Source organism: Mastacembelus armatus, chromosome 5, assembly GCF_900324485.2.
Source record: "Mastacembelus armatus chromosome 5, fMasArm1.2, whole genome shotgun sequence".
Lineage (NCBI taxonomy): Eukaryota > Metazoa > Chordata > Actinopteri > Synbranchiformes > Mastacembelidae > Mastacembelus > Mastacembelus armatus.
Window position 1 is genome coordinate 27,204,210 of NC_046637.1, and position 17,361 is coordinate 27,221,570.

Genomic DNA, 17,361 nt, shown 5'->3' on the forward strand with positions numbered 1-17,361 from the left:
ACAAGGATACTAGATACTTTGACAATATGTCATTTTATGAGCTTATTGTGTATTTATTATGCAAAATGTTAATGTAAAAGTAACTAGTAACACCTGTCAAATAAATGCAATGGAGTAAAAATTATAATATTTGCCTATATTATATTTATTCTCTGATATTTCTTGATCCAATTACTTCCTTATTTTTGGGGTAAAGTATTTCTACAGCTGATTTTTATTAAGAGAGCAATGAATATTATGCATTTTAAAAGGCTGGCTTATGTATAACAAAACAAATAAAGTAGAGCTGAAAAGATACCAGGCAGCACGGTGGGTTAGTGGTTAGCACTGTTGGCTCACATCAAGAAGGTTCCTGGTTTGAAACCCATCAGGGGCCTTTCTGTGTGGAGTTTGCATGTTCTCCCTGTGCTTGTGCGGGTTTTCTCCAGGTACTCTGGTTTCCTCCCACAGTCCAAAAACATGTATGTCAGGTTGATTGGTGACTCTAAATTGCCCATAGGAGTGAGTGTGAGTGTGTGAGGTTGTTTGTCTCTATGTGGCCCTGTGATGGACTGGTGACCTGTCCAGGGTGGACCCCTGCCTTTCACCCAAAGAGAGCTGGGACAGGCTCCAGCAGGTCCCTGGGACCCTGGTTAAGGAATAAGGGGGTATAGATGATGGATGGATGGATATGAGTGTATTGGCAGTGGAATAAGATGAATTCAAATAATACCAGGAACAGGTAAGAATTGTTATTGAGTTCCTCCACCTGTCTAAAGATCTTTTGGCACCACCTGGATCCCAGCATATTGTGTATCTTTTACACAGGGGTCTTTACCCCTTTAGAGACAACGTTGTGCAATGTTCAAATATTGGGAAATGTAAGTAGAAGCCTAAGTAAATACAGCGGTCGGGTAATGAGGTATTATATAAGGGGTGTGTTTCAGTGTACATTTACAGTTACCGGTCTATTACTGTTATTAATGTTTATCTCAGTGTGGACGTGCTCAATAAATGAAGTTCATGTGAGCCCATTCGTTGCTGGCGGCTGATGAACAGCTGTAGTCAACCGGAAATGGCTAGGAGCTGACGATAAACGCTGCCGGATGATGCTGCCGTCTCAAACAGGCAGATGAAAAACAGAATAACCTCCCTGAAACGGCCCTGACAGGGACAGGTAATACAGAGATAACTTTACAAAAGAGGTTTGTAGCCGCATGCCCACGCTGTGTTGTGTTTTAAAGTCAGCTTTAAGGCTTCGGAGAGCACAGGCTAGTTAGCAACTAGCTGGTTAGCCGTAGCATCCTGGGAGGCGGTGGCTGCCATAGCAACCGTTTAGGAAACATTGGCGGTGGAGGCGAGCTAGCTAAGACCAGGCTAACGCTGGTTTGTTATGCTAGCGTCAAACGAGGCGTCGTGGACACTTGGATGCTCAATTTAGCGTTAGTCAGCCAATTCATGTCACCAGACAGCGGGATCCGGCTTTCGTCTTCGTCCATATTACTTAGCTGTAACTTTGCTCTGTGCGTTTTAGTTAGCTGTCGAGAATGGCAGACTGTTTTAACGTTACCTAGTTATAGCTAACGTGGCTAACTGTAATTTTCATCACATGCAGTAAGCTAACGTTAGCTACCAAGGCCGACTCGTAAACTTTACCTCACCGATGTAATTGCTAACAACGTAAACGTTACACGTTATAATCTGGATGTCAGGCTGATTTATCTCTGATGAACCTAACGTTAGATAAGTTTTATAGTTAAGTTACTTTATCAGTGCTGTCATGACTAGTTCTTACTGAGTCAGTCAAGTGATTGTGGCTGTTGAGGTTGAAGTTGGCGATAAATTAGCCCCTAATTATTAACTATTTTCTAGCACTATTAGTTAGCCCACATTAGCAAATCTTCAGCACGTTTATTGTTCGTAAGCTAGTGTGACACTTGAATATTTGTAAAGTCCAATATCAACGCATGGCCTTACTGAAATTGTACTGACAATTTAACGGTAGTTAGCAAACATTTAAGGTAGCTTTTAGAGTTTTTTGGGTCATTGAAATTGTCTTATATTTAACTTGTAAATTACTTCTTAAACAATAAGTTAGCTTGCTATCAATCGTATTTGCCTCAATGTCAAATTGGCCTTCTATCTGTAAACACTTTGTTTTGCAGTCATCTTAAAGGAGGTTGCAGACATGTCATTATGTTTAAGTGCCTCAGTGAATGTGTCTGATCAGTTTTATTCAGTTTGATTTTTAACTTTCAACATAACTGTAATTTCAGTATTCAGCTTGAGCTAGTATGGATGTTGATGACTGCAATGGTCGGGCTTACATATCAGGTAGGGCTCTGGTTATTGCATCATCTGTAGTTTTACTTTTAAAGGTTGGCAGGTTGTTCTGATGACCAGTCTACATTTTGTTTTCTTTTGGTTCCAGCTAGTGGAGACTCATCAATTGAAAGAGAGTTTTCTGGCGCTCTTGGAGGTCCAACAGTGAGCACTCCCAATAGCAAGGAGACCTCTCCTAGTCGCTCCCTCAGTGGTCAGTGTGAAAATAAGTGTGAATTCCACAAAAAAGACTATGTAATGGTTAATGACAAAATTGTAATTTCATGTTACATTTTTATTGATTCCTTTTAATACTATAAAAATGCATTTACAAATGTCAATCTTGTTAAATAGACCTTTCTCTTATCATATAAACCTAAGGTCACTCTGTCGTCTCTGTCTTTTATGTATGACTGTGCACTCATTGAGAGGTAATCAAATATATTTCTTTCTCTTGCACCTCTGTAGCCAACTCCATTAAAGTGGAGTTGTATAGTGATGAAGACCTAGGTCGTAGTACTGAAGATGAAAGAGGGGAGAGAGGAGAGGAGGGAGGTCCAGAGCAAGGTTCTGAGGCTGTTGGAGGCTACAGGGAACTCACCAATCCCGAAACAATACCAAGTGGAGCCACCAGACTGCCAAATGGAAAGCTTAAGTGTGACATCTGTGGAATGATCTGCATTGGGCCTAATGTCCTCATGGTGCACAAACGCAGCCATACAGGTGACTGATGAGTGTAGTTCAGAAAAATGCTTTCTGGGAAAACATATATTCAGTTAGTTTTTTAGTCATATTAGATACAGAAAACACCTTACTGGATACTGGAATTTTAGTTGTAATTTTATGTGTAATTATGTTATGGGTATCTATTTTGCATACATTTGTTGTATTGTTTGTTCTTGTTAAGAAAACTCTACTCATTTTAATGTTGATACACAGTTACAGTGCAGTTTAAAATATGGGAATACCATAAGATTTATGAATCAATGCAGAGCTGAACATTTGTTTGTACAATTTGTTTGATGAAACTGACCATTAATCAAGAAGAAAAATGCCCTTCTGCTTTGATCTGATTGTGCCTGACACTAGATGCAGAGAATAGATTAAAGAAGTTGGGCTGACAGGTATGATCTACCCCCAGGTGAGCGACCATTCCAGTGTAATCAGTGTGGCGCTTCCTTCACACAAAAGGGTAACCTGCTCCGCCACATCAAGCTGCACTCAGGAGAGAAGCCTTTTAAATGTCCCTTCTGTAGCTATGCTTGTCGAAGACGAGATGCGCTTACTGGACATCTTCGCACTCATGCAGGTAGGACAGATTCAAGTGTGATTATTTTATTTATTTATTTTTTTTAATAAAGTATTTGACATGGCGTGTCAGTAATAATGCTGTCCTTCTACTTTCTCAGTGTCATCTCCAACTGTAGGAAAGCCGTATAAGTGCAGTTATTGCGGCCGTAGTTACAAGCAGCAGAGCACCCTGGAGGAGCACCGCGAGCGCTGCCATAGCTACTTACAGAGTTTGGAGTCACAGCAGCTATCCAATGCACAGAATACAGGTATGTCTTTCATGACATTAATGGACTTAGAGTGTTGAAGGCAAACAACATTTTCTCAGATAAGACATATTATAGCATATTATTATATATAAAGGGATTATAGCAGTGTAGAAATGCAGTGTAACCTTATTTTCAAGGTAAAACTCAGAAGTCTTCACTTATAGTCACCTTTTCTTTATATCCAAAGGGTAGGCTAGATTCTAACGAAAACCAGGATACAGTTTAAACCTTTGTGATAAATGCTGCCTCGGGTATAAGAAGTTCCAAAAATATAACATTACAGTTTGTACTCTGTGCAGGAGAGGATATGAGAGACCTAGAGTTTATACCAGACTCTTTACTTCAACCCTCCTCAGACAAGATGGCATTTATTGATCGGCTCACCAACAGCATCACCAAACGCAAAAGATCCACACCACAAAAATTTGTAGGTGAGTATTTGGTGTCAGTGTCGACAGGTTGAGAATACTCAGAAACCAGCATTCATTGCTTAAATTTGATATCAGGTGCATTAGGATGGATATTTTTATCTTAATGTGTCCACCAGTTTTCATTTTTCCCAATATTATAAAACTGTCTCTCTATTGCAGGACAAAAGCACATACGCCTCAACCTTGGAGATGCACCTTATGAACTCCGTGCTGGTTTGGATAAAGATGGAGAGGTGCATGGAGTGGACCTTGATGCCCCACACTTTACTGGTCTGGGGGGAGAGTATGCAGGCATAGCAGGTAATGGTGGAGGGCCGTCAGACACACAGAGGCCTTTACACCATCCCACCACTCACCCTTCATGTATATCAGAACTCAGGCCAGTCCACAGCTCCTCTCACACCCCCATCGGTTTAGGCTCGAGGCTGGATTGCACAGGGACTGGAGCTGGGCTGGGAGCTGTGGGAAGGGAGGCAGCAGAAGGTCATGAAGACCTGCCTGCTGGTCGAAGTCATGCACCCTCACCTAGCAATGGTTGCCAGGACTCCACAGACACAGAGAGCATGCCAGATGAACCATGCAACAGTACTGCTCCGACTGCAGCTCTGCACAGTAACGGCCATTATCTCCTGCACTCTAGCAACCATAACCCAGCGCCTCCTACCATTGCACACCCCAGGAGTCGGGACAGATACAGCCCTAGCCACTCCAAAGACAGGGAGATGGACAGAGAGGATGGAGGCCACTCAGCCCCCCCACCTCCTACCCTTGCTCCAACTCCCAGCTCACCTACAGTGCCCTCCTCTACCTCCAGGGAGGCTTATCGGGTTGTAGATGGAGAGGGTCGAGCGGTGCGCTCTTTTCGTTGTGAGCACTGCCGTATGCTTTTCCTAGACCATGTTATGTTTACCATACACATGGGCTGCCATGGTTTTCGTCAGCCATTTGAGTGTAATATCTGTGGCCATCGCAGCCAGGACCGCTATGAATTTTCTTCACACATTGTCCGGGGAGAGCATATTCTTGACTGAGGATAGGGCGTGGACGAACTGCTTAACGTAGAGCTATTTTTACACTGAGACAAGGACCTGGCTGGGTTTGGCCTGCACAAGAGCTAATGGGGATACTGATTATATGAAACTAATATGAATTTCAAAAAGACACTGGTACCGTACATATGTACCAGTATTAAAATTCTAATCACAGTCCTTACTGTTTTAAATGCACTTTGAACAACAATCCTTTTAAATGCACTTTTAATTCGATGTATTCTAAAGTGGATGTAGAGCCAATGCACTCTTTCATCTGCAGATGTGCCTTGCTCCAAAATCCAGGATTCACCTGATGCACAAATCTGACTTTTGTCCATAATCTAAAACCTTTTGCACTTTAAGAGAAATAACATCAAAACGATAAATGTGAAGTTGAAAGCGTAGCCTATAATGGAGTCTGTAGAGTTTTAATACCATCTTTTAAAAGCACTTTTTCAGTGAAATGGTTCTCTAACAAACATTGTTTTTTCCCAACTTAGGGTTGATTCTGTACAGTGGATCACCTTTTAAAATGTGAAGTGCAGACCAAACTCAAAAACCAGGTCCAAGTTGAATAGACATGTTTGAGGGGTTGTCCATTAATTAAAAATGCACTTTTATTTCACACACGGGTGGAGTTGACCGACATGAGTGTATGAGTGTAAGAGACAGAGAGAATGTGAAATGTTTTTTTTGGAAGTAATTGGAATCGGTAAAGTTAAAAAATGAAGGCTCTGTTTGTATGAATGCTGTGTGGAGAAGTGTATGAAATGTTTTTCTTTTATATGACTGCTTTTGTTGCACCAATACCTGCCAGAATACTATAATAATATTAAACTATTTTCTAGAATACATTAATGACCTGCACATTTCTCTCAAAAGTGAGGAAATACTGATGGAATGTGTTTATTGCTAGGAAAGGAGTATGAGTATCACTGCCATAATTCTTGAGATTACAGAAGTTGTTAGGGTCTTTACAAATTCTTAACGTTTTCCTTTAATCATTACACCAAACTGCAAACCCGCACTATTTATACTATATTTAAATGTCATTATAGTGTTATTATTTTACTGTATCGTGCCTTTTTCACCCTGATCACACGTTGTTGACCAGACTGAAGGACATGAGTTGCCAACCGTCATGTCTTAAACCAGATCATTGTGGGTGATGTTAGTGATCATGAGTTTAAAAAAAAAAGATTTCGTTAGTCTCTTGCTTATAGCTTTGCACAATAACTGTTTATCCTTTTCAACAAAAAAGTAGGGTTGACTTTCAAGTGCTCGCAAAGATCTAATTCTGCTAATTGATCAAAGACTAATTGTGCATGGCATTTGGCACATGCTGTTAAGACATGAATGCGTGCAGTGCTGAGTGGCTTTTTAATACCGTCCTCACAGGTTAAACCCAAAACACGTATGTTATTTGCATTTTTCTTTGAATGCATTTCAATCCACAGAATCACCTGTGACTAGTGTGACAGTAGAGTGAAATGGACATTTATTTCAAAATTAGTTTTGTCAGTTATCTATAATAGATGATCCTGTTTTTCAATATTGTACAGAAACAAATATGTGAAGAGAAATCTGTTCCAAGAGAGCTGTCTACATGTAGTCTTCATAGTCTGGAAAGGTTTGGGACAGAGAGAACAGTCTATCATCAGCTGACGTGAGCTCACTAACTAGCCATATTGAACACGATTTGCCCATACGTTTTATTAACTAATTAAAATTATTTCATTAAAGTTTAGATCTTCTCTTTAGTCTTCTGCAGCCAGAACTGAAACCATTGAACCATTCTAGGCTCTAAATGGACATTTAAGATCATTTTAGCATTGGGAATGGTTCCTTGGTTCTGTCTTACTGACCTCAATCCTGTATGGATTTTCATTTTAAGTATCAGTCTAATTGTGTGGAAACTAAAATACTGTTTTTATAAAGAGAAATGAAATAGGACTTTTTCAACTCCTTTCAAATCATTTTAAGATCAACATAGCTCTGTGTACACCAAACTGTTCCCTCATGACTGAGCCAAAGAACCACTACTTTGAAAGTTAAGCACTTTACCCTGTAAGAGTAGACATGAAATTAATTAAAGCAAATGAACTATTTGTATATACTGAATGGATTGGGGGCAAAAACAAGTTTTTTTGTTTTTTTTTTCTCCTTGCTTTCAGTAAAGTAGTGTATATTAAAAACAATCTCATCTTCACTTAGTTTCTCAGAAGACATTTACAAAGGTTAATTTGAGGCTTCCACTCAAAATAAATAAATGTAAATATTTACCTCATTACTTTTTTTTCAAGAATTAACTTCTTAAGTGGAGCTTTAGGTTAAAGGGTTATTAGAAAGTGGTATGAGATTTAAAAGACAGCTGTTGGCAAAATGTGCTTTGGTGATCTTGTCACCAATATAACACACAAATATAGATTTTTAATTACAATGTTTTTTTTTCCAAAATTCTGGTTTCATTTAATAATCAGATTATTTTTGCCATACTTTAAGAGCAGATAATACTGGTTAATGTTAGGACAGATATAAATCAGCTATCACAGAATCTTGAAATATACTTTTTTTGCAACCTTATCTAGAAACACTAGTGTGACATGTGTAAATGATTTGACACCAAAGTTGTCACTGCAGATTCCATAAATTCTATTAGTTTGCATGGGCAAAATGCTTTGACAAATCAAATACATCTTACACCCTCCTTCACTGTGTGTATTCTGATATAGGCCACAACTTGGATCTATGTGTAACCCCAAATCCAAGCGATTCTTCTCTAGTTGGTGTGATTTGTGTGTAGTAGACTTTGCTCTTGTGCCTTTGGCCTGAGGTTGAAATTCACTTATGTCAAGTTTAAAGCTTCTTTTGTCAAATGTACTGCACATTGCAAAGTGCTCCACATTGTTTTGGCCATAATTGAAAATTTATCCATCAGCCGTGGAGTTTACATAAAACCCCCAGTAATCGGTGACCCTCTCCAGAAATAAGTTTTTTCATCTTTATAACCATATGACTGTAATGCTGACAGCTATGAGCCAAAGTAATTTGTGATAAACCATTAAACTTCCCACAGACCTGAAACCTCAGCAGTTGTTTTGGAGTGTAATAAATACAGTAGAAGAAAATGTTAAGTCATGTTCCACATTAAAAATAGGAGCAAAATTATTTATTAGCCCTCCTTCCTTTCAGAAGTTGTGTTTTGATGTTGATTTTTATGCCTGTGTGTTATAATGGACAATGTGCTTCTAAACCTGATGACGCATGTGGTACCAGTGCTATTTGCTCCTCAACCCACACCCTAATAACCATCCCAGTTGGTCTTAAAGAAAAGTAAAAAAAAAAAAAAAAAAATCTACTCCGATTCAAGACTGTACTTCAGAAAATAACTAGTTGTGGTATTTTGTGTTCAAATGTTTTCATGGTTGCTGTTAGTTTACTTTAGTTTTACTCTTTAACCTCCCTGCTCCTGCAAATGGTCTGATAATTGCTTTAAATAACTGCAGAGCCTTCTTAAATGTACCATATGTAATTATGAATTTGTGTATTTTGATCTTAAACTACTGTAAGTTTTGTACTGTAAGTCTATTCCAAATAAAATACTTGACAGGCCTGTCTTTCCTAGAACTACACAACACATGGTCTGTTAGGAATAACAAGCATCACACTCAAGTTTTTGTAAAGATTTCTGATTTATTCTTCAGGTTTACAGCATCTTCAAATTCTGCTTTACATGGGTTTTGGAGGAGCTCTGGGAGCACCAGCCTGTTAAAACACACAGAAAAGACAGTTTAGATTCATACAGCTCTTATTTTCTAATTGCTAAATTCAATTTGGAACACCAACAGACAAACATGTTCTTTTCCTGCTCCACAGTAAATTAAGTTTTGTAAAGCTACAATGAAATTGACAGGGTGCAATGTTGTGGATGATACTCACAGCGGGCCTGAACCTGGGTGGTGGGGTGCGGTCTTTCCTGGCCTCACAGGAGCGGTTCCTCACCACCTTACTGTGGATGGCACAGCTGACACAGTAGTGCAGCTTCACATAGAGCTTGGGTAGAACATACGCTGTACAATTCACAAAGGAGAAAGGTACAGATGAGGACATGTCGCTGGGATAAATACGCAACAACAAACATCTTATGGTAAAAAAACAAAGAAAATACACTCACAGTCAAAGACACTGGCCTCTGAGATGTCTCTCACGGCTGCCGCCTCCACTATGTTCCTGATGACAAACTTCTTGATGGCCTTGTCCTTGGGGACACAGCGGGCACAGTTGGTGCAGCGAATGGGCTGCACGTGGCCTCGGCCCTTCTTAGCACGACCGTTATTCCTCCTCTTCTTGGTCTGTAAAACAGAGGCCACAGTTACTACACAGACAGACTAGGGTTGGGTCAACATTTCAGTGTAGGCCGGCAAAACATTGAACAACACATTAAAATGAAAAGTTGCCAACATATGACCATTTTAGACAAAGTTCTTGTAGGACTGAATGTATATATGCAACATCTAATTCGTTTTTTTTTTAAAGTGGCAAACCGGTTTGCAAAAATAATTACCGACTGAAGCATGGTTTTCTTATGCGTTCCAAAAATCAGGTATAATATTGGCTTCTGATCTGGGCTGAAACTAGAGACTCAATTGTTTAGTCTCTCAGGAAGCAGTGAAAAAAGTTCACACCCAAGGACATCTTTATATTTAGGAGGATTAAGTCACTTTTTGCCGTTTCTAAATATTTCTAAAAAAAAAAAAAAGATATTTATTGCCAATCCAGCAAAGTTTGCAACTGCAGACACTATGAAAACATTTCCAAAAAACCCAGCAACAACAACGGTCATAAATGTTGCACTACTTCAGTATTTGTCGTATTCCAATAGTGCCATTTACACAACAGCAGAGTGACTATTAATAAAAAACTGAATTCATATCCTTCAAATTTCCAACTTAACATTAGGAGGATAAATAATATGCTCAGACATAGAGCCTGGTCTAAACGTCAGTATCTTGTGCTGCACGTTAACGTTACTTAAAATCCAAACTTAGTGTGTTTTTTTGTTTCCTATTTCGTTTTAACAGACACATCAGAAGCACGAAGAGACAGACACACGCACACATTTGTAACCACATCACTTCTCTGTGATTACAGCACATTATCTGCGGCGGCGTTTTTCTTTTTGCTCTCTCACAAGAACACATGCACAAAACGGCTAGCGTGCTAACCGCTAGCATTAGGCCGAGCCTCATTTTTTATTATTTTTGACTGTCGTACACCGACAATTCCTCACACTGTGGCGTAAACAGGTGTTTACAAGACCCGTGAAGACACGATTATAAATGACTATTCGAATAAAACACAGTTTTATTCAATTTCTACCCCACGACCGCCGCTAAATCACACTCACCATGTTGCACGGGAAGCTGGAAAGAGGACCGGAAGAGGTTGTACCGCGAGAAGTAGTGCCAACGCTCCGCCCACTAAATAGTTTTATTAAAAGTCTGAATTCGTTTATGTCTTATTTTATTTTTATTATTTAAAAATGTGTTATGAACTCTGTTCAAATAAAACACAAGTGCACGTGGGAAATAACAAAAAACTTTTTTTATTAGCGGAGGGATATCTGCGTACGCAGGGTTTATAAGCGTCGGTCCAGTGAGCGGCGCTTTCTGTTGCCGCAGCACCTGAAGCAGAGGCGGAACCGTGGAGCAACGCCGTGATGTAAATCAAGCCAACCCCTCCTTCTTCCCCTTTCCTATTTTAATAAGGAATATTATAACAGGCGTGTTATTTAAATCTCTTAGCAGAAAATATATTTAAAATATAATTCAAATATGCTCTGAATTTGGGACTGAAATTTTATCAGTCCTGCATTTTATTAGGACTATGTGAACATCTGAATTACAGTGGAGTAAAGCTAGTACCTCAAAATTGTAACTATACTTGAGTAAATGTACCTAGTTACCTTCCACTATTGTCTACAGCCAACAATTACTCTAAAAACACGCTGTGATGTGATTCTTCCCTTTGAGGCAGCCAGATGTGAGCTATGAAGATTCCTGACTCAGGTGCCTTGTCAAAGGTGAGTTAAATCACTAACCTATCCCAGTTTCCCTTTGGGGACTCATATCTTATTTTATTAAGCAGACATTGTCCTCACTGTGATGGAGAAGCAGGTTTTAGGCATGCTGATAATGCATGTCACCGGTAGTTTGTGGGGCAGGTTTAGTCTTGTAGTCCTTTAATCACAAGTTAGCACCTGATTTTAATTTAGCTCCAGTCTTTACAAATAAGGCTACAATTAAAAATGCAGGAAAAAAATTAAACTAAAATGCCACTCATGAAAACCATACTAAAATATATTCACTGTTTGACTAAAAGTAGTTAAAACTAACAAATATCAAGTGACTAAATTGAACTAAAACATATTCATTTGTGAAGACTAAAATTAAAAATCAGGTGTCAACATTAACACTAGTGAGAAAGAGGCAGGATACAATCGTCCCCATCTTTGTTGTGTTCTTTATAAGATCTATATAGGTCCCTGTATCTAATTCTCAATGTATTGCATGTATTAATGTTTATTCCAAAAACCATCAGCGTCAGACGACAGAGCGTTAAGTTAAGCTACTGAATGTAAGATGCTTCATGTCAATTAGCACAACCCCAGTGCCAAAGATGTCTATGTGCTATTGTGAATAAAATATAGGTTTATGAGATTTGCAAATCATTGCATTCTGTTTCATTCTGTTTTAGACACACTTAAAAAGGATTATTGAAATTGTTTGAGAAAGCAACAAAGCATTCTGGACATTACACAGTGGTGGTAATTCAGAGTTTTACATCTGTTAAATAAACACAAAGCCCACAAAATACAATTTAAAAAATTTATTTAAATAATTCTGAGCCCCATCCTTATTTCTTCTTAATTTTCTTGTCCTTTGCTTTCTTTTTGCTAGACTTCTGGGCACTGGCCTTTTTGTAGAGGTAAAGTCCCACCAAAGCGAGCAGAGTGGGCACCAGGGCCAAACACACGAGGGGTAACACATCGTTGACCATTTTCTGCCACGGCGTCTGCTGTGTTAGAGAAATCACCTCCACTTCGAACTCAAGAGGAGCATCACCTGGGACAAATCAAGGTCAAATTCACTCATTTGTTTTATAAAATATAGAGTTTTGTATGTACAACACACAGAAATAACATTTAATTCCTAAAGCTCACATAGCTGTTGAATTTAGTTTGATATCTGGTGTCTCTGTATGGAAGCAACCGCATTTGTTGTTTTGTTATTCATTTATCCAGGGTTCAGCAGATCTCAATCATTATTGTCATTGTTCAGCGACAACGCAGTTATGTAACCAAATAACTATATACATTAAACATCCTATTAATTCAATAACATTAGTAAAAAAAAGTAAAAAGTTCTAGCATACAGTCACCACAGTCCAGATGATATGCAAACTACACCATCAATCCACAACACATACATCCCCCAGCAAAACAATCACCATTATTTATTTAACATCGTAATTGCTGAGGGAAAAAACTTTCCCTTATTGTAGTTGTCTTAGCCTTAACGGATCTCTATCTTCTATCTGTGGGCAGAAGCTCCAACAGAAAGTCAGCAGGATGTGAAGCATCACTAATAATGTTATTGTACCTGGAGGAGTATATAGAGGAAATATCCTGTAATGTGGCATCAGGTATTTTCCTGGCAGTTTTTATAACATGTTGTTGAGCTTGCTTCTCAGGCGTTAGACAGTTATTAAACCACACTGAAACATTATAAGTTATTGCATTTTGTTTGCCACAGTGGTAAAAGTTGAGTAGGTCTGGTTTTCTTAGTTTCCTCAAATAAAATAATGACATGACAGGCTCTCTGTTATCATCACACCCAGGAGTTTAAAGTGTGTGACCCCTTTAACCTCTTCACCGAGAACGGGGAACAAGTTTGAGCTTTCTTACAAAAGTCAACAATCATTTCCTTCATATTTTAATGTTTAATGTCAAATTATTATAATCACTCTAGGTAATAAACTCGTGGACCTCTGTTCTTCAATGTCTGAGATGAGACCAAGTATTGTGGTTTCATCTGCAAAGGTGTAATGACAAAAGGACAGTGACATGATGACAAACAATCATGTGTGAACAGGGTGTAAAGCAGAGAGCTGAGTACACAGCCCTGAGGGATACCTGTGTTGGGAAACAAAGTGGATGACGTGTGCCCGCCCATTCCTACTGTCTGTGAACAGTTTCTTAGAAAGTCTAATGTCCTTTTACATAATGGGACCCAAGTCTTGCAATTTCTTTATAAGTTTATTTTGTTGGCTTGTACGAAAAGCAGATCTAGAATCAATAAAAAGCATTTGTACATATTTTCTTCTTTCCTTCAAACGCTCCAGTACTTTTGTTGACCCGTTTGCTTTATAAGCGATCTGGTGATTATCAAAAGCATCTGGTAGAATGACCTCAATGTGCTTCATAATTAGCCTCTCTAAGCATTTGGCATTTGGTGCCACTGGTCTAATCATTTAGACACACTGCTTCATTCTGTTTAGGCACTGGGACTGTTACAGCTGATTTAAAACATGATGGTACACATGATAAAACTAATGAGCAATTAAAAATACTGTTACTAACTAATCAGCACAGTCCTTCAGTACTCTTCCAACCAGCCTTTCTGGCCTTGCTGCTTTCCTTGGCCCGATGTCTTTAAAACAGGGTTGGGCAATTCTGGTCCTCAAGGTTTACTTGCCCTGCTTATTTTCCAGCTACGCTTGTCCTACACCCTGCTGATTACCTGGATCAGGTGTGTGTAGCCAATCAGAAGCTGGATCATACCAATTCATTTTGTCTTCCCCCACTTCCACCCTCATCTGAAATGGTATCTTCCAACTTCTGATAGACTGAACACACCTGATCCAGGTAATCAGCAGTGGGTAGGGCAGGGATAGTTGGAAAACGAGCAGGGCACCTTGAGGACCTTGAGGAACATGGTTAGGGCACCCTTGCTCTAAAGCATAGAGCAAACTTCATGCACCTTTAGCGTGGGTACAATACAAAAGTAGGTATGTGGAAATTGCTCCATCAATGCAATCCTAGTCTATAATCATTTCAACTTCCTCCCACACTCCTCTTGAATGATTTCAGTTATTAAAAATTAGATCTTTATTTGAGTTGACTCCCTTCATTAACTTGACCGTGGTGGATTTGCTGTATATGCTTATCTAAACATGGGTGTTGTAGTTTTTGTTAAGTCAAAACCACATCAATCACTATCCTCCTGTTGTAATACTCCCCAACAAATATACTGCTGTCGTTTGACTAACATTTGACAAAACCACGGCACTCAGCTGTTTTATAGAAGCCTTGAAAATATATTGTTGACTTTTGATGGTTTTACAGCTCCACAGTGGGATTAGGGCTGAGTGCCACAGGTTAGTATCTGTGGAGTGGTACAGTTTTTCAAATCCTTAATTGTTGCGGATGTGTTCAGTACCTGGAATCGTAGGAGGGTACCCTTTCTTTCCATATGCAAGGTGAGAGGGAATCGTGGCTTTGATTTTTTGTCTGAGAAAGATAAACACAAAACACATTTACTGAAGAAGCATTTGTCAGACTGCATCATGAAACCATGATTTTCTGTGTTGTTTGAAACTGATTCATGACTGCACGAAAAGCAAATCTATTCCTAAGCTCTTTCCTCCCGGTGGACTTTAACTTTTCACTTACCCTTCACACACACCAACCAAGCTTTGCTCCAGACCTGATAAGAAAATCACACAAAGTCAATTAGCACAGCAGCACAGTCTATTCCCTGCCATACAACAGGCTGCAGTTATCTCTCCAGTGTAAATCAAATCAGAGTTTTAACAATGCAACTCAGACAAAAGGACTATTATTCCTTAGCTTACCAGCAATAACTGTCCTCTTCCCCAGCTCAACAACAAGAGGATCCCGGGATAGTGATGAGTCAATAACTTTTCCATCCATCAGTTTACCCTGGACAGTGAACCATTCATGAGACGCATTAGACCAAATTACAAGGATTAATTGCTCACTGAACAATGTGTACTGCTGTTCTATAATTCAGTTCCAATACTTTAAACATCTGCAAGAAAAAAACATTCTGTCCACAGCTGGGGTGTTTTTAGCAACTCAAATGATCAGGGGCTAAGTCGTGGTTGCACTGGGCATTGGTTGGTTAGGGAACCCTAACCTGCAGATATAATAAATATTGTAATAAAAACTGTTATTACACAGACACACACTCAGAGGTTATACTGCCATCTAAAATGGGCTTGTTGTAAATTTCTTTCAGTTCACCTCAGTCCAAGAGCCACTACTACTAAATATTATTACTAAACCTTTAAATATTCATTTTATGGTAAACTTCAAATTGTATAAATTAAACTTTTTCAAGCTATATATTTTTTATTTTTCAAAGATTTTAAATCTGCTTAAAACTTTTAAATATTTTAACTTTTTTATATTTTTAAATTTTTTTAGATTTAACTTTTTAAACGTTTGAATTTTTAACTTTTACCTTTTAAAATGTTTATCCTTCTAAAACTTAATTTTTTATAAATTTCTAAATTTAAAGGTGCATAACTGCAGCTGTGCTTTTAGGGGTTAAATCCTGGACTTTTGACTCATGGACTTTAGAGAAACAGCAACAACGTTTGTTGTTTTCAAAGATTTACAGTATAAATATGATTATTCGACATATTGGTGCAAATGAGCTGAAGCTCAAATCACGAAGCTGTGGAGTGAATTCAACATAAGTGAGGACTGAAAACCAGGAGCGTCCAGACTAATGGACTCTGGTTGTGGTTCTGCCCCACTGACAGACAGGGCTGTTATTGCTGACGTGTTGCACCGCCCCACCACTCCATAGTAAAAGCAGAGGCGATCTCCACACACGCACACGCACACACACACACCAGATAAAGGCAAATAAATCACACGGACACGCTGGGCCCTGCACCGTCTTTCTACCTGCTGACCGTAGAGCTATTTATTATTCACATTGTTTGTGTGTAAACACACAGACACAGCAGGGTCCGCATGCTTCGTGCAGACGGTGCCACATGGACAACAACTGCATTCGTCATCTGCCTACAGGTCTCTGTAAAAAGCACGCACGGCGGACTGGATGACTGTTACGCACGAAGTTGACGCTGCATGGATCATCGTTTGTCTTACCGTGTAGTGGATTTGCAGCGTGTCTCCCATCCTGGAAAGTAGAGAGCAAGTCTCGGGCTTCACCTTTGGTCAGAAGAGTTTGGTGTTAATGCGGTTTATTTTGGCAGAGCCGCAGTATCTCTGTGTCACTGTGCCATACGTGCGTCCTACTCACCAAGGTCTCCACCTGTAGCTCCCCTGTTGCGGTTTCTTCTACCTGTGCCAGTCCGCAGGTGAAAGCTGCGAGAAGAAGAAGAAGCCCGCAGGTCCTCATTGTAAACTTCGACAGAAAAGCTGCAGTCCAGCAACTTCCGTGTAGATAGAGAGCGAGAGTCGAGCTGCACAGACGCCTGGCTCCAAAATGGCTCAGCACCAGGTAATGCTGATGTGTTATAATAGTGTAGCGATAAGGACTAGCTGTTCGTGGACGGTGTTCCAACACCTGGGTCTCCCTGAAGATCCCGCCTCATACATTCCGCCAGCATCCCATCGGGCTTGACGTGGGTGGGAAGCGGAAGCTGGGCCCTGCAGAGGCGCCGGGGGGCGCTGCTGTGCAGCTTCTGGCCGTGTCCTGCTGCTCCATGCTGGAGCCTGGTCTGGATCTGACAGTCCCCGTTAAAGCCTGCTGCAGAGACGCCACGTTGCTGCCTGTGCGTCAGCAGCCCACTGGTTAAAAATATAGAAATGTGATTGAAATCACTTCAGTTTCAAATCAACAGTCACATCTGCAGTAAGGAAACTCAAGTCCATGGAAATCTGTTTTTAATTTTGTTTTGCATGAACCTGAGATCTACAGCAAATATACAGGCAACAATAGGTTCGAGTTTGGAGGGAAAAGCTTTTAGGTAAACAGT

General features: G+C 39.6%; 3 protein-coding genes across 5 annotated transcripts; 1 reads left to right on the plus strand and 2 right to left on the minus strand.

The window, feature by feature from the left end:
- Window positions 1-1,059: 1,059 nt before the first annotated feature.
- LOC113129880 (zinc finger protein Eos) lies at window positions 1,060-8,949 on the plus strand. 3 transcript variants are annotated; one of them, XM_026306085.1, is made up of 8 exons: window positions 1,060-1,156; window positions 2,256-2,313; window positions 2,411-2,515; window positions 2,770-3,024; window positions 3,443-3,610; window positions 3,711-3,860; window positions 4,160-4,291; window positions 4,451-8,949. In XM_026306085.1, the coding sequence occupies exons 2-8, from the start codon at window positions 2,274-2,276 to the stop codon at window positions 5,320-5,322; spliced, it is 1,722 nt and encodes a 573-aa protein (XP_026161870.1). In that variant the 5' UTR covers window positions 1,060-1,156; window positions 2,256-2,273; the 3' UTR covers window positions 5,323-8,949. The 3 variants fall into 3 exon arrangements, with proteins under 3 accessions (XP_026161870.1, XP_026161871.1, XP_026161872.1); XM_026306086.2 differs by lacking the exon at window positions 1,060-1,156 and adding an exon at window positions 1,223-1,502; XM_026306087.2 differs by lacking the exon at window positions 1,060-1,156 and adding an exon at window positions 1,223-1,421.
- Window positions 8,950-8,995: 46 nt separating this feature from the next.
- Window positions 8,996-9,898, minus strand: LOC113130056 (40S ribosomal protein S26). The gene is made up of 4 exons (XM_026306344.1): window positions 9,887-9,898; window positions 9,497-9,710; window positions 9,262-9,392; window positions 8,996-9,087 (listed from the first exon to the last, which is right to left on the minus strand). Exons 1-4 carry the CDS (start codon window positions 9,896-9,898, stop codon window positions 9,052-9,054), a joined length of 393 nt encoding a protein of 130 aa, XP_026162129.1. The 3' UTR covers window positions 8,996-9,051.
- A 2,297-nt stretch (window positions 9,899-12,195) lies between these two features.
- Window positions 12,196-17,029, minus strand: fkbp11 (FKBP prolyl isomerase 11). The gene is made up of 6 exons (XM_026306091.1): window positions 16,683-17,029; window positions 16,529-16,591; window positions 15,238-15,325; window positions 15,056-15,089; window positions 14,823-14,893; window positions 12,196-12,446 (listed from the first exon to the last, which is right to left on the minus strand). Exons 1-6 carry the CDS (start codon window positions 16,779-16,781, stop codon window positions 12,238-12,240), a joined length of 564 nt encoding a protein of 187 aa, XP_026161876.1. The 5' UTR covers window positions 16,782-17,029; the 3' UTR covers window positions 12,196-12,237.
- Between the last annotated feature and the right edge of the window lie 332 nt (window positions 17,030-17,361).

Excerpts from the sequence above, each read along its gene's own strand:
- LOC113129880 (XM_026306085.1), top strand. The coding sequence starts at position 2,274 with ATGGATGTTGATGACTGCAATGGTCGGGCTTACATATCAG. Across the intron at positions 2,516-2,769 it reads TCCTAGTCGCTCCCTCAGTG|CCAACTCCATTAAAGTGGAG; the intron begins GTCAGTGTGAAA and ends GCACCTCTGTAG. Across the intron at positions 3,611-3,710 it reads ACATCTTCGCACTCATGCAG|TGTCATCTCCAACTGTAGGA; the intron begins GTAGGACAGATT and ends CTACTTTCTCAG.
- LOC113130056 (XM_026306344.1), bottom strand. Across the intron at positions 9,393-9,496 it reads AGAGGCCAGTGTCTTTGACT|CGTATGTTCTACCCAAGCTC; the intron begins GTGAGTGTATTT and ends TGAATTGTACAG. Across the intron at positions 9,088-9,261 it reads CACCCAGGTTCAGGCCCGCT|GCTGGTGCTCCCAGAGCTCC; the intron begins GTGAGTATCATC and ends GTGTTTTAACAG.
- fkbp11 (XM_026306091.1), bottom strand. The coding sequence starts at position 16,781 with ATGAGGACCTGCGGGCTTCTTCTTCTTCTCGCAGCTTTCACCTGCGGA. Across the intron at positions 16,592-16,682 it reads AGCTACAGGTGGAGACCTTG|GTGAAGCCCGAGACTTGCTC; the intron begins GTGAGTAGGACG and ends TTCTGACCAAAG. Across the intron at positions 15,326-16,528 it reads CGCTGCAAATCCACTACACG|GGTAAACTGATGGATGGAAA; the intron begins GTAAGACAAACG and ends TTCACTGTCCAG.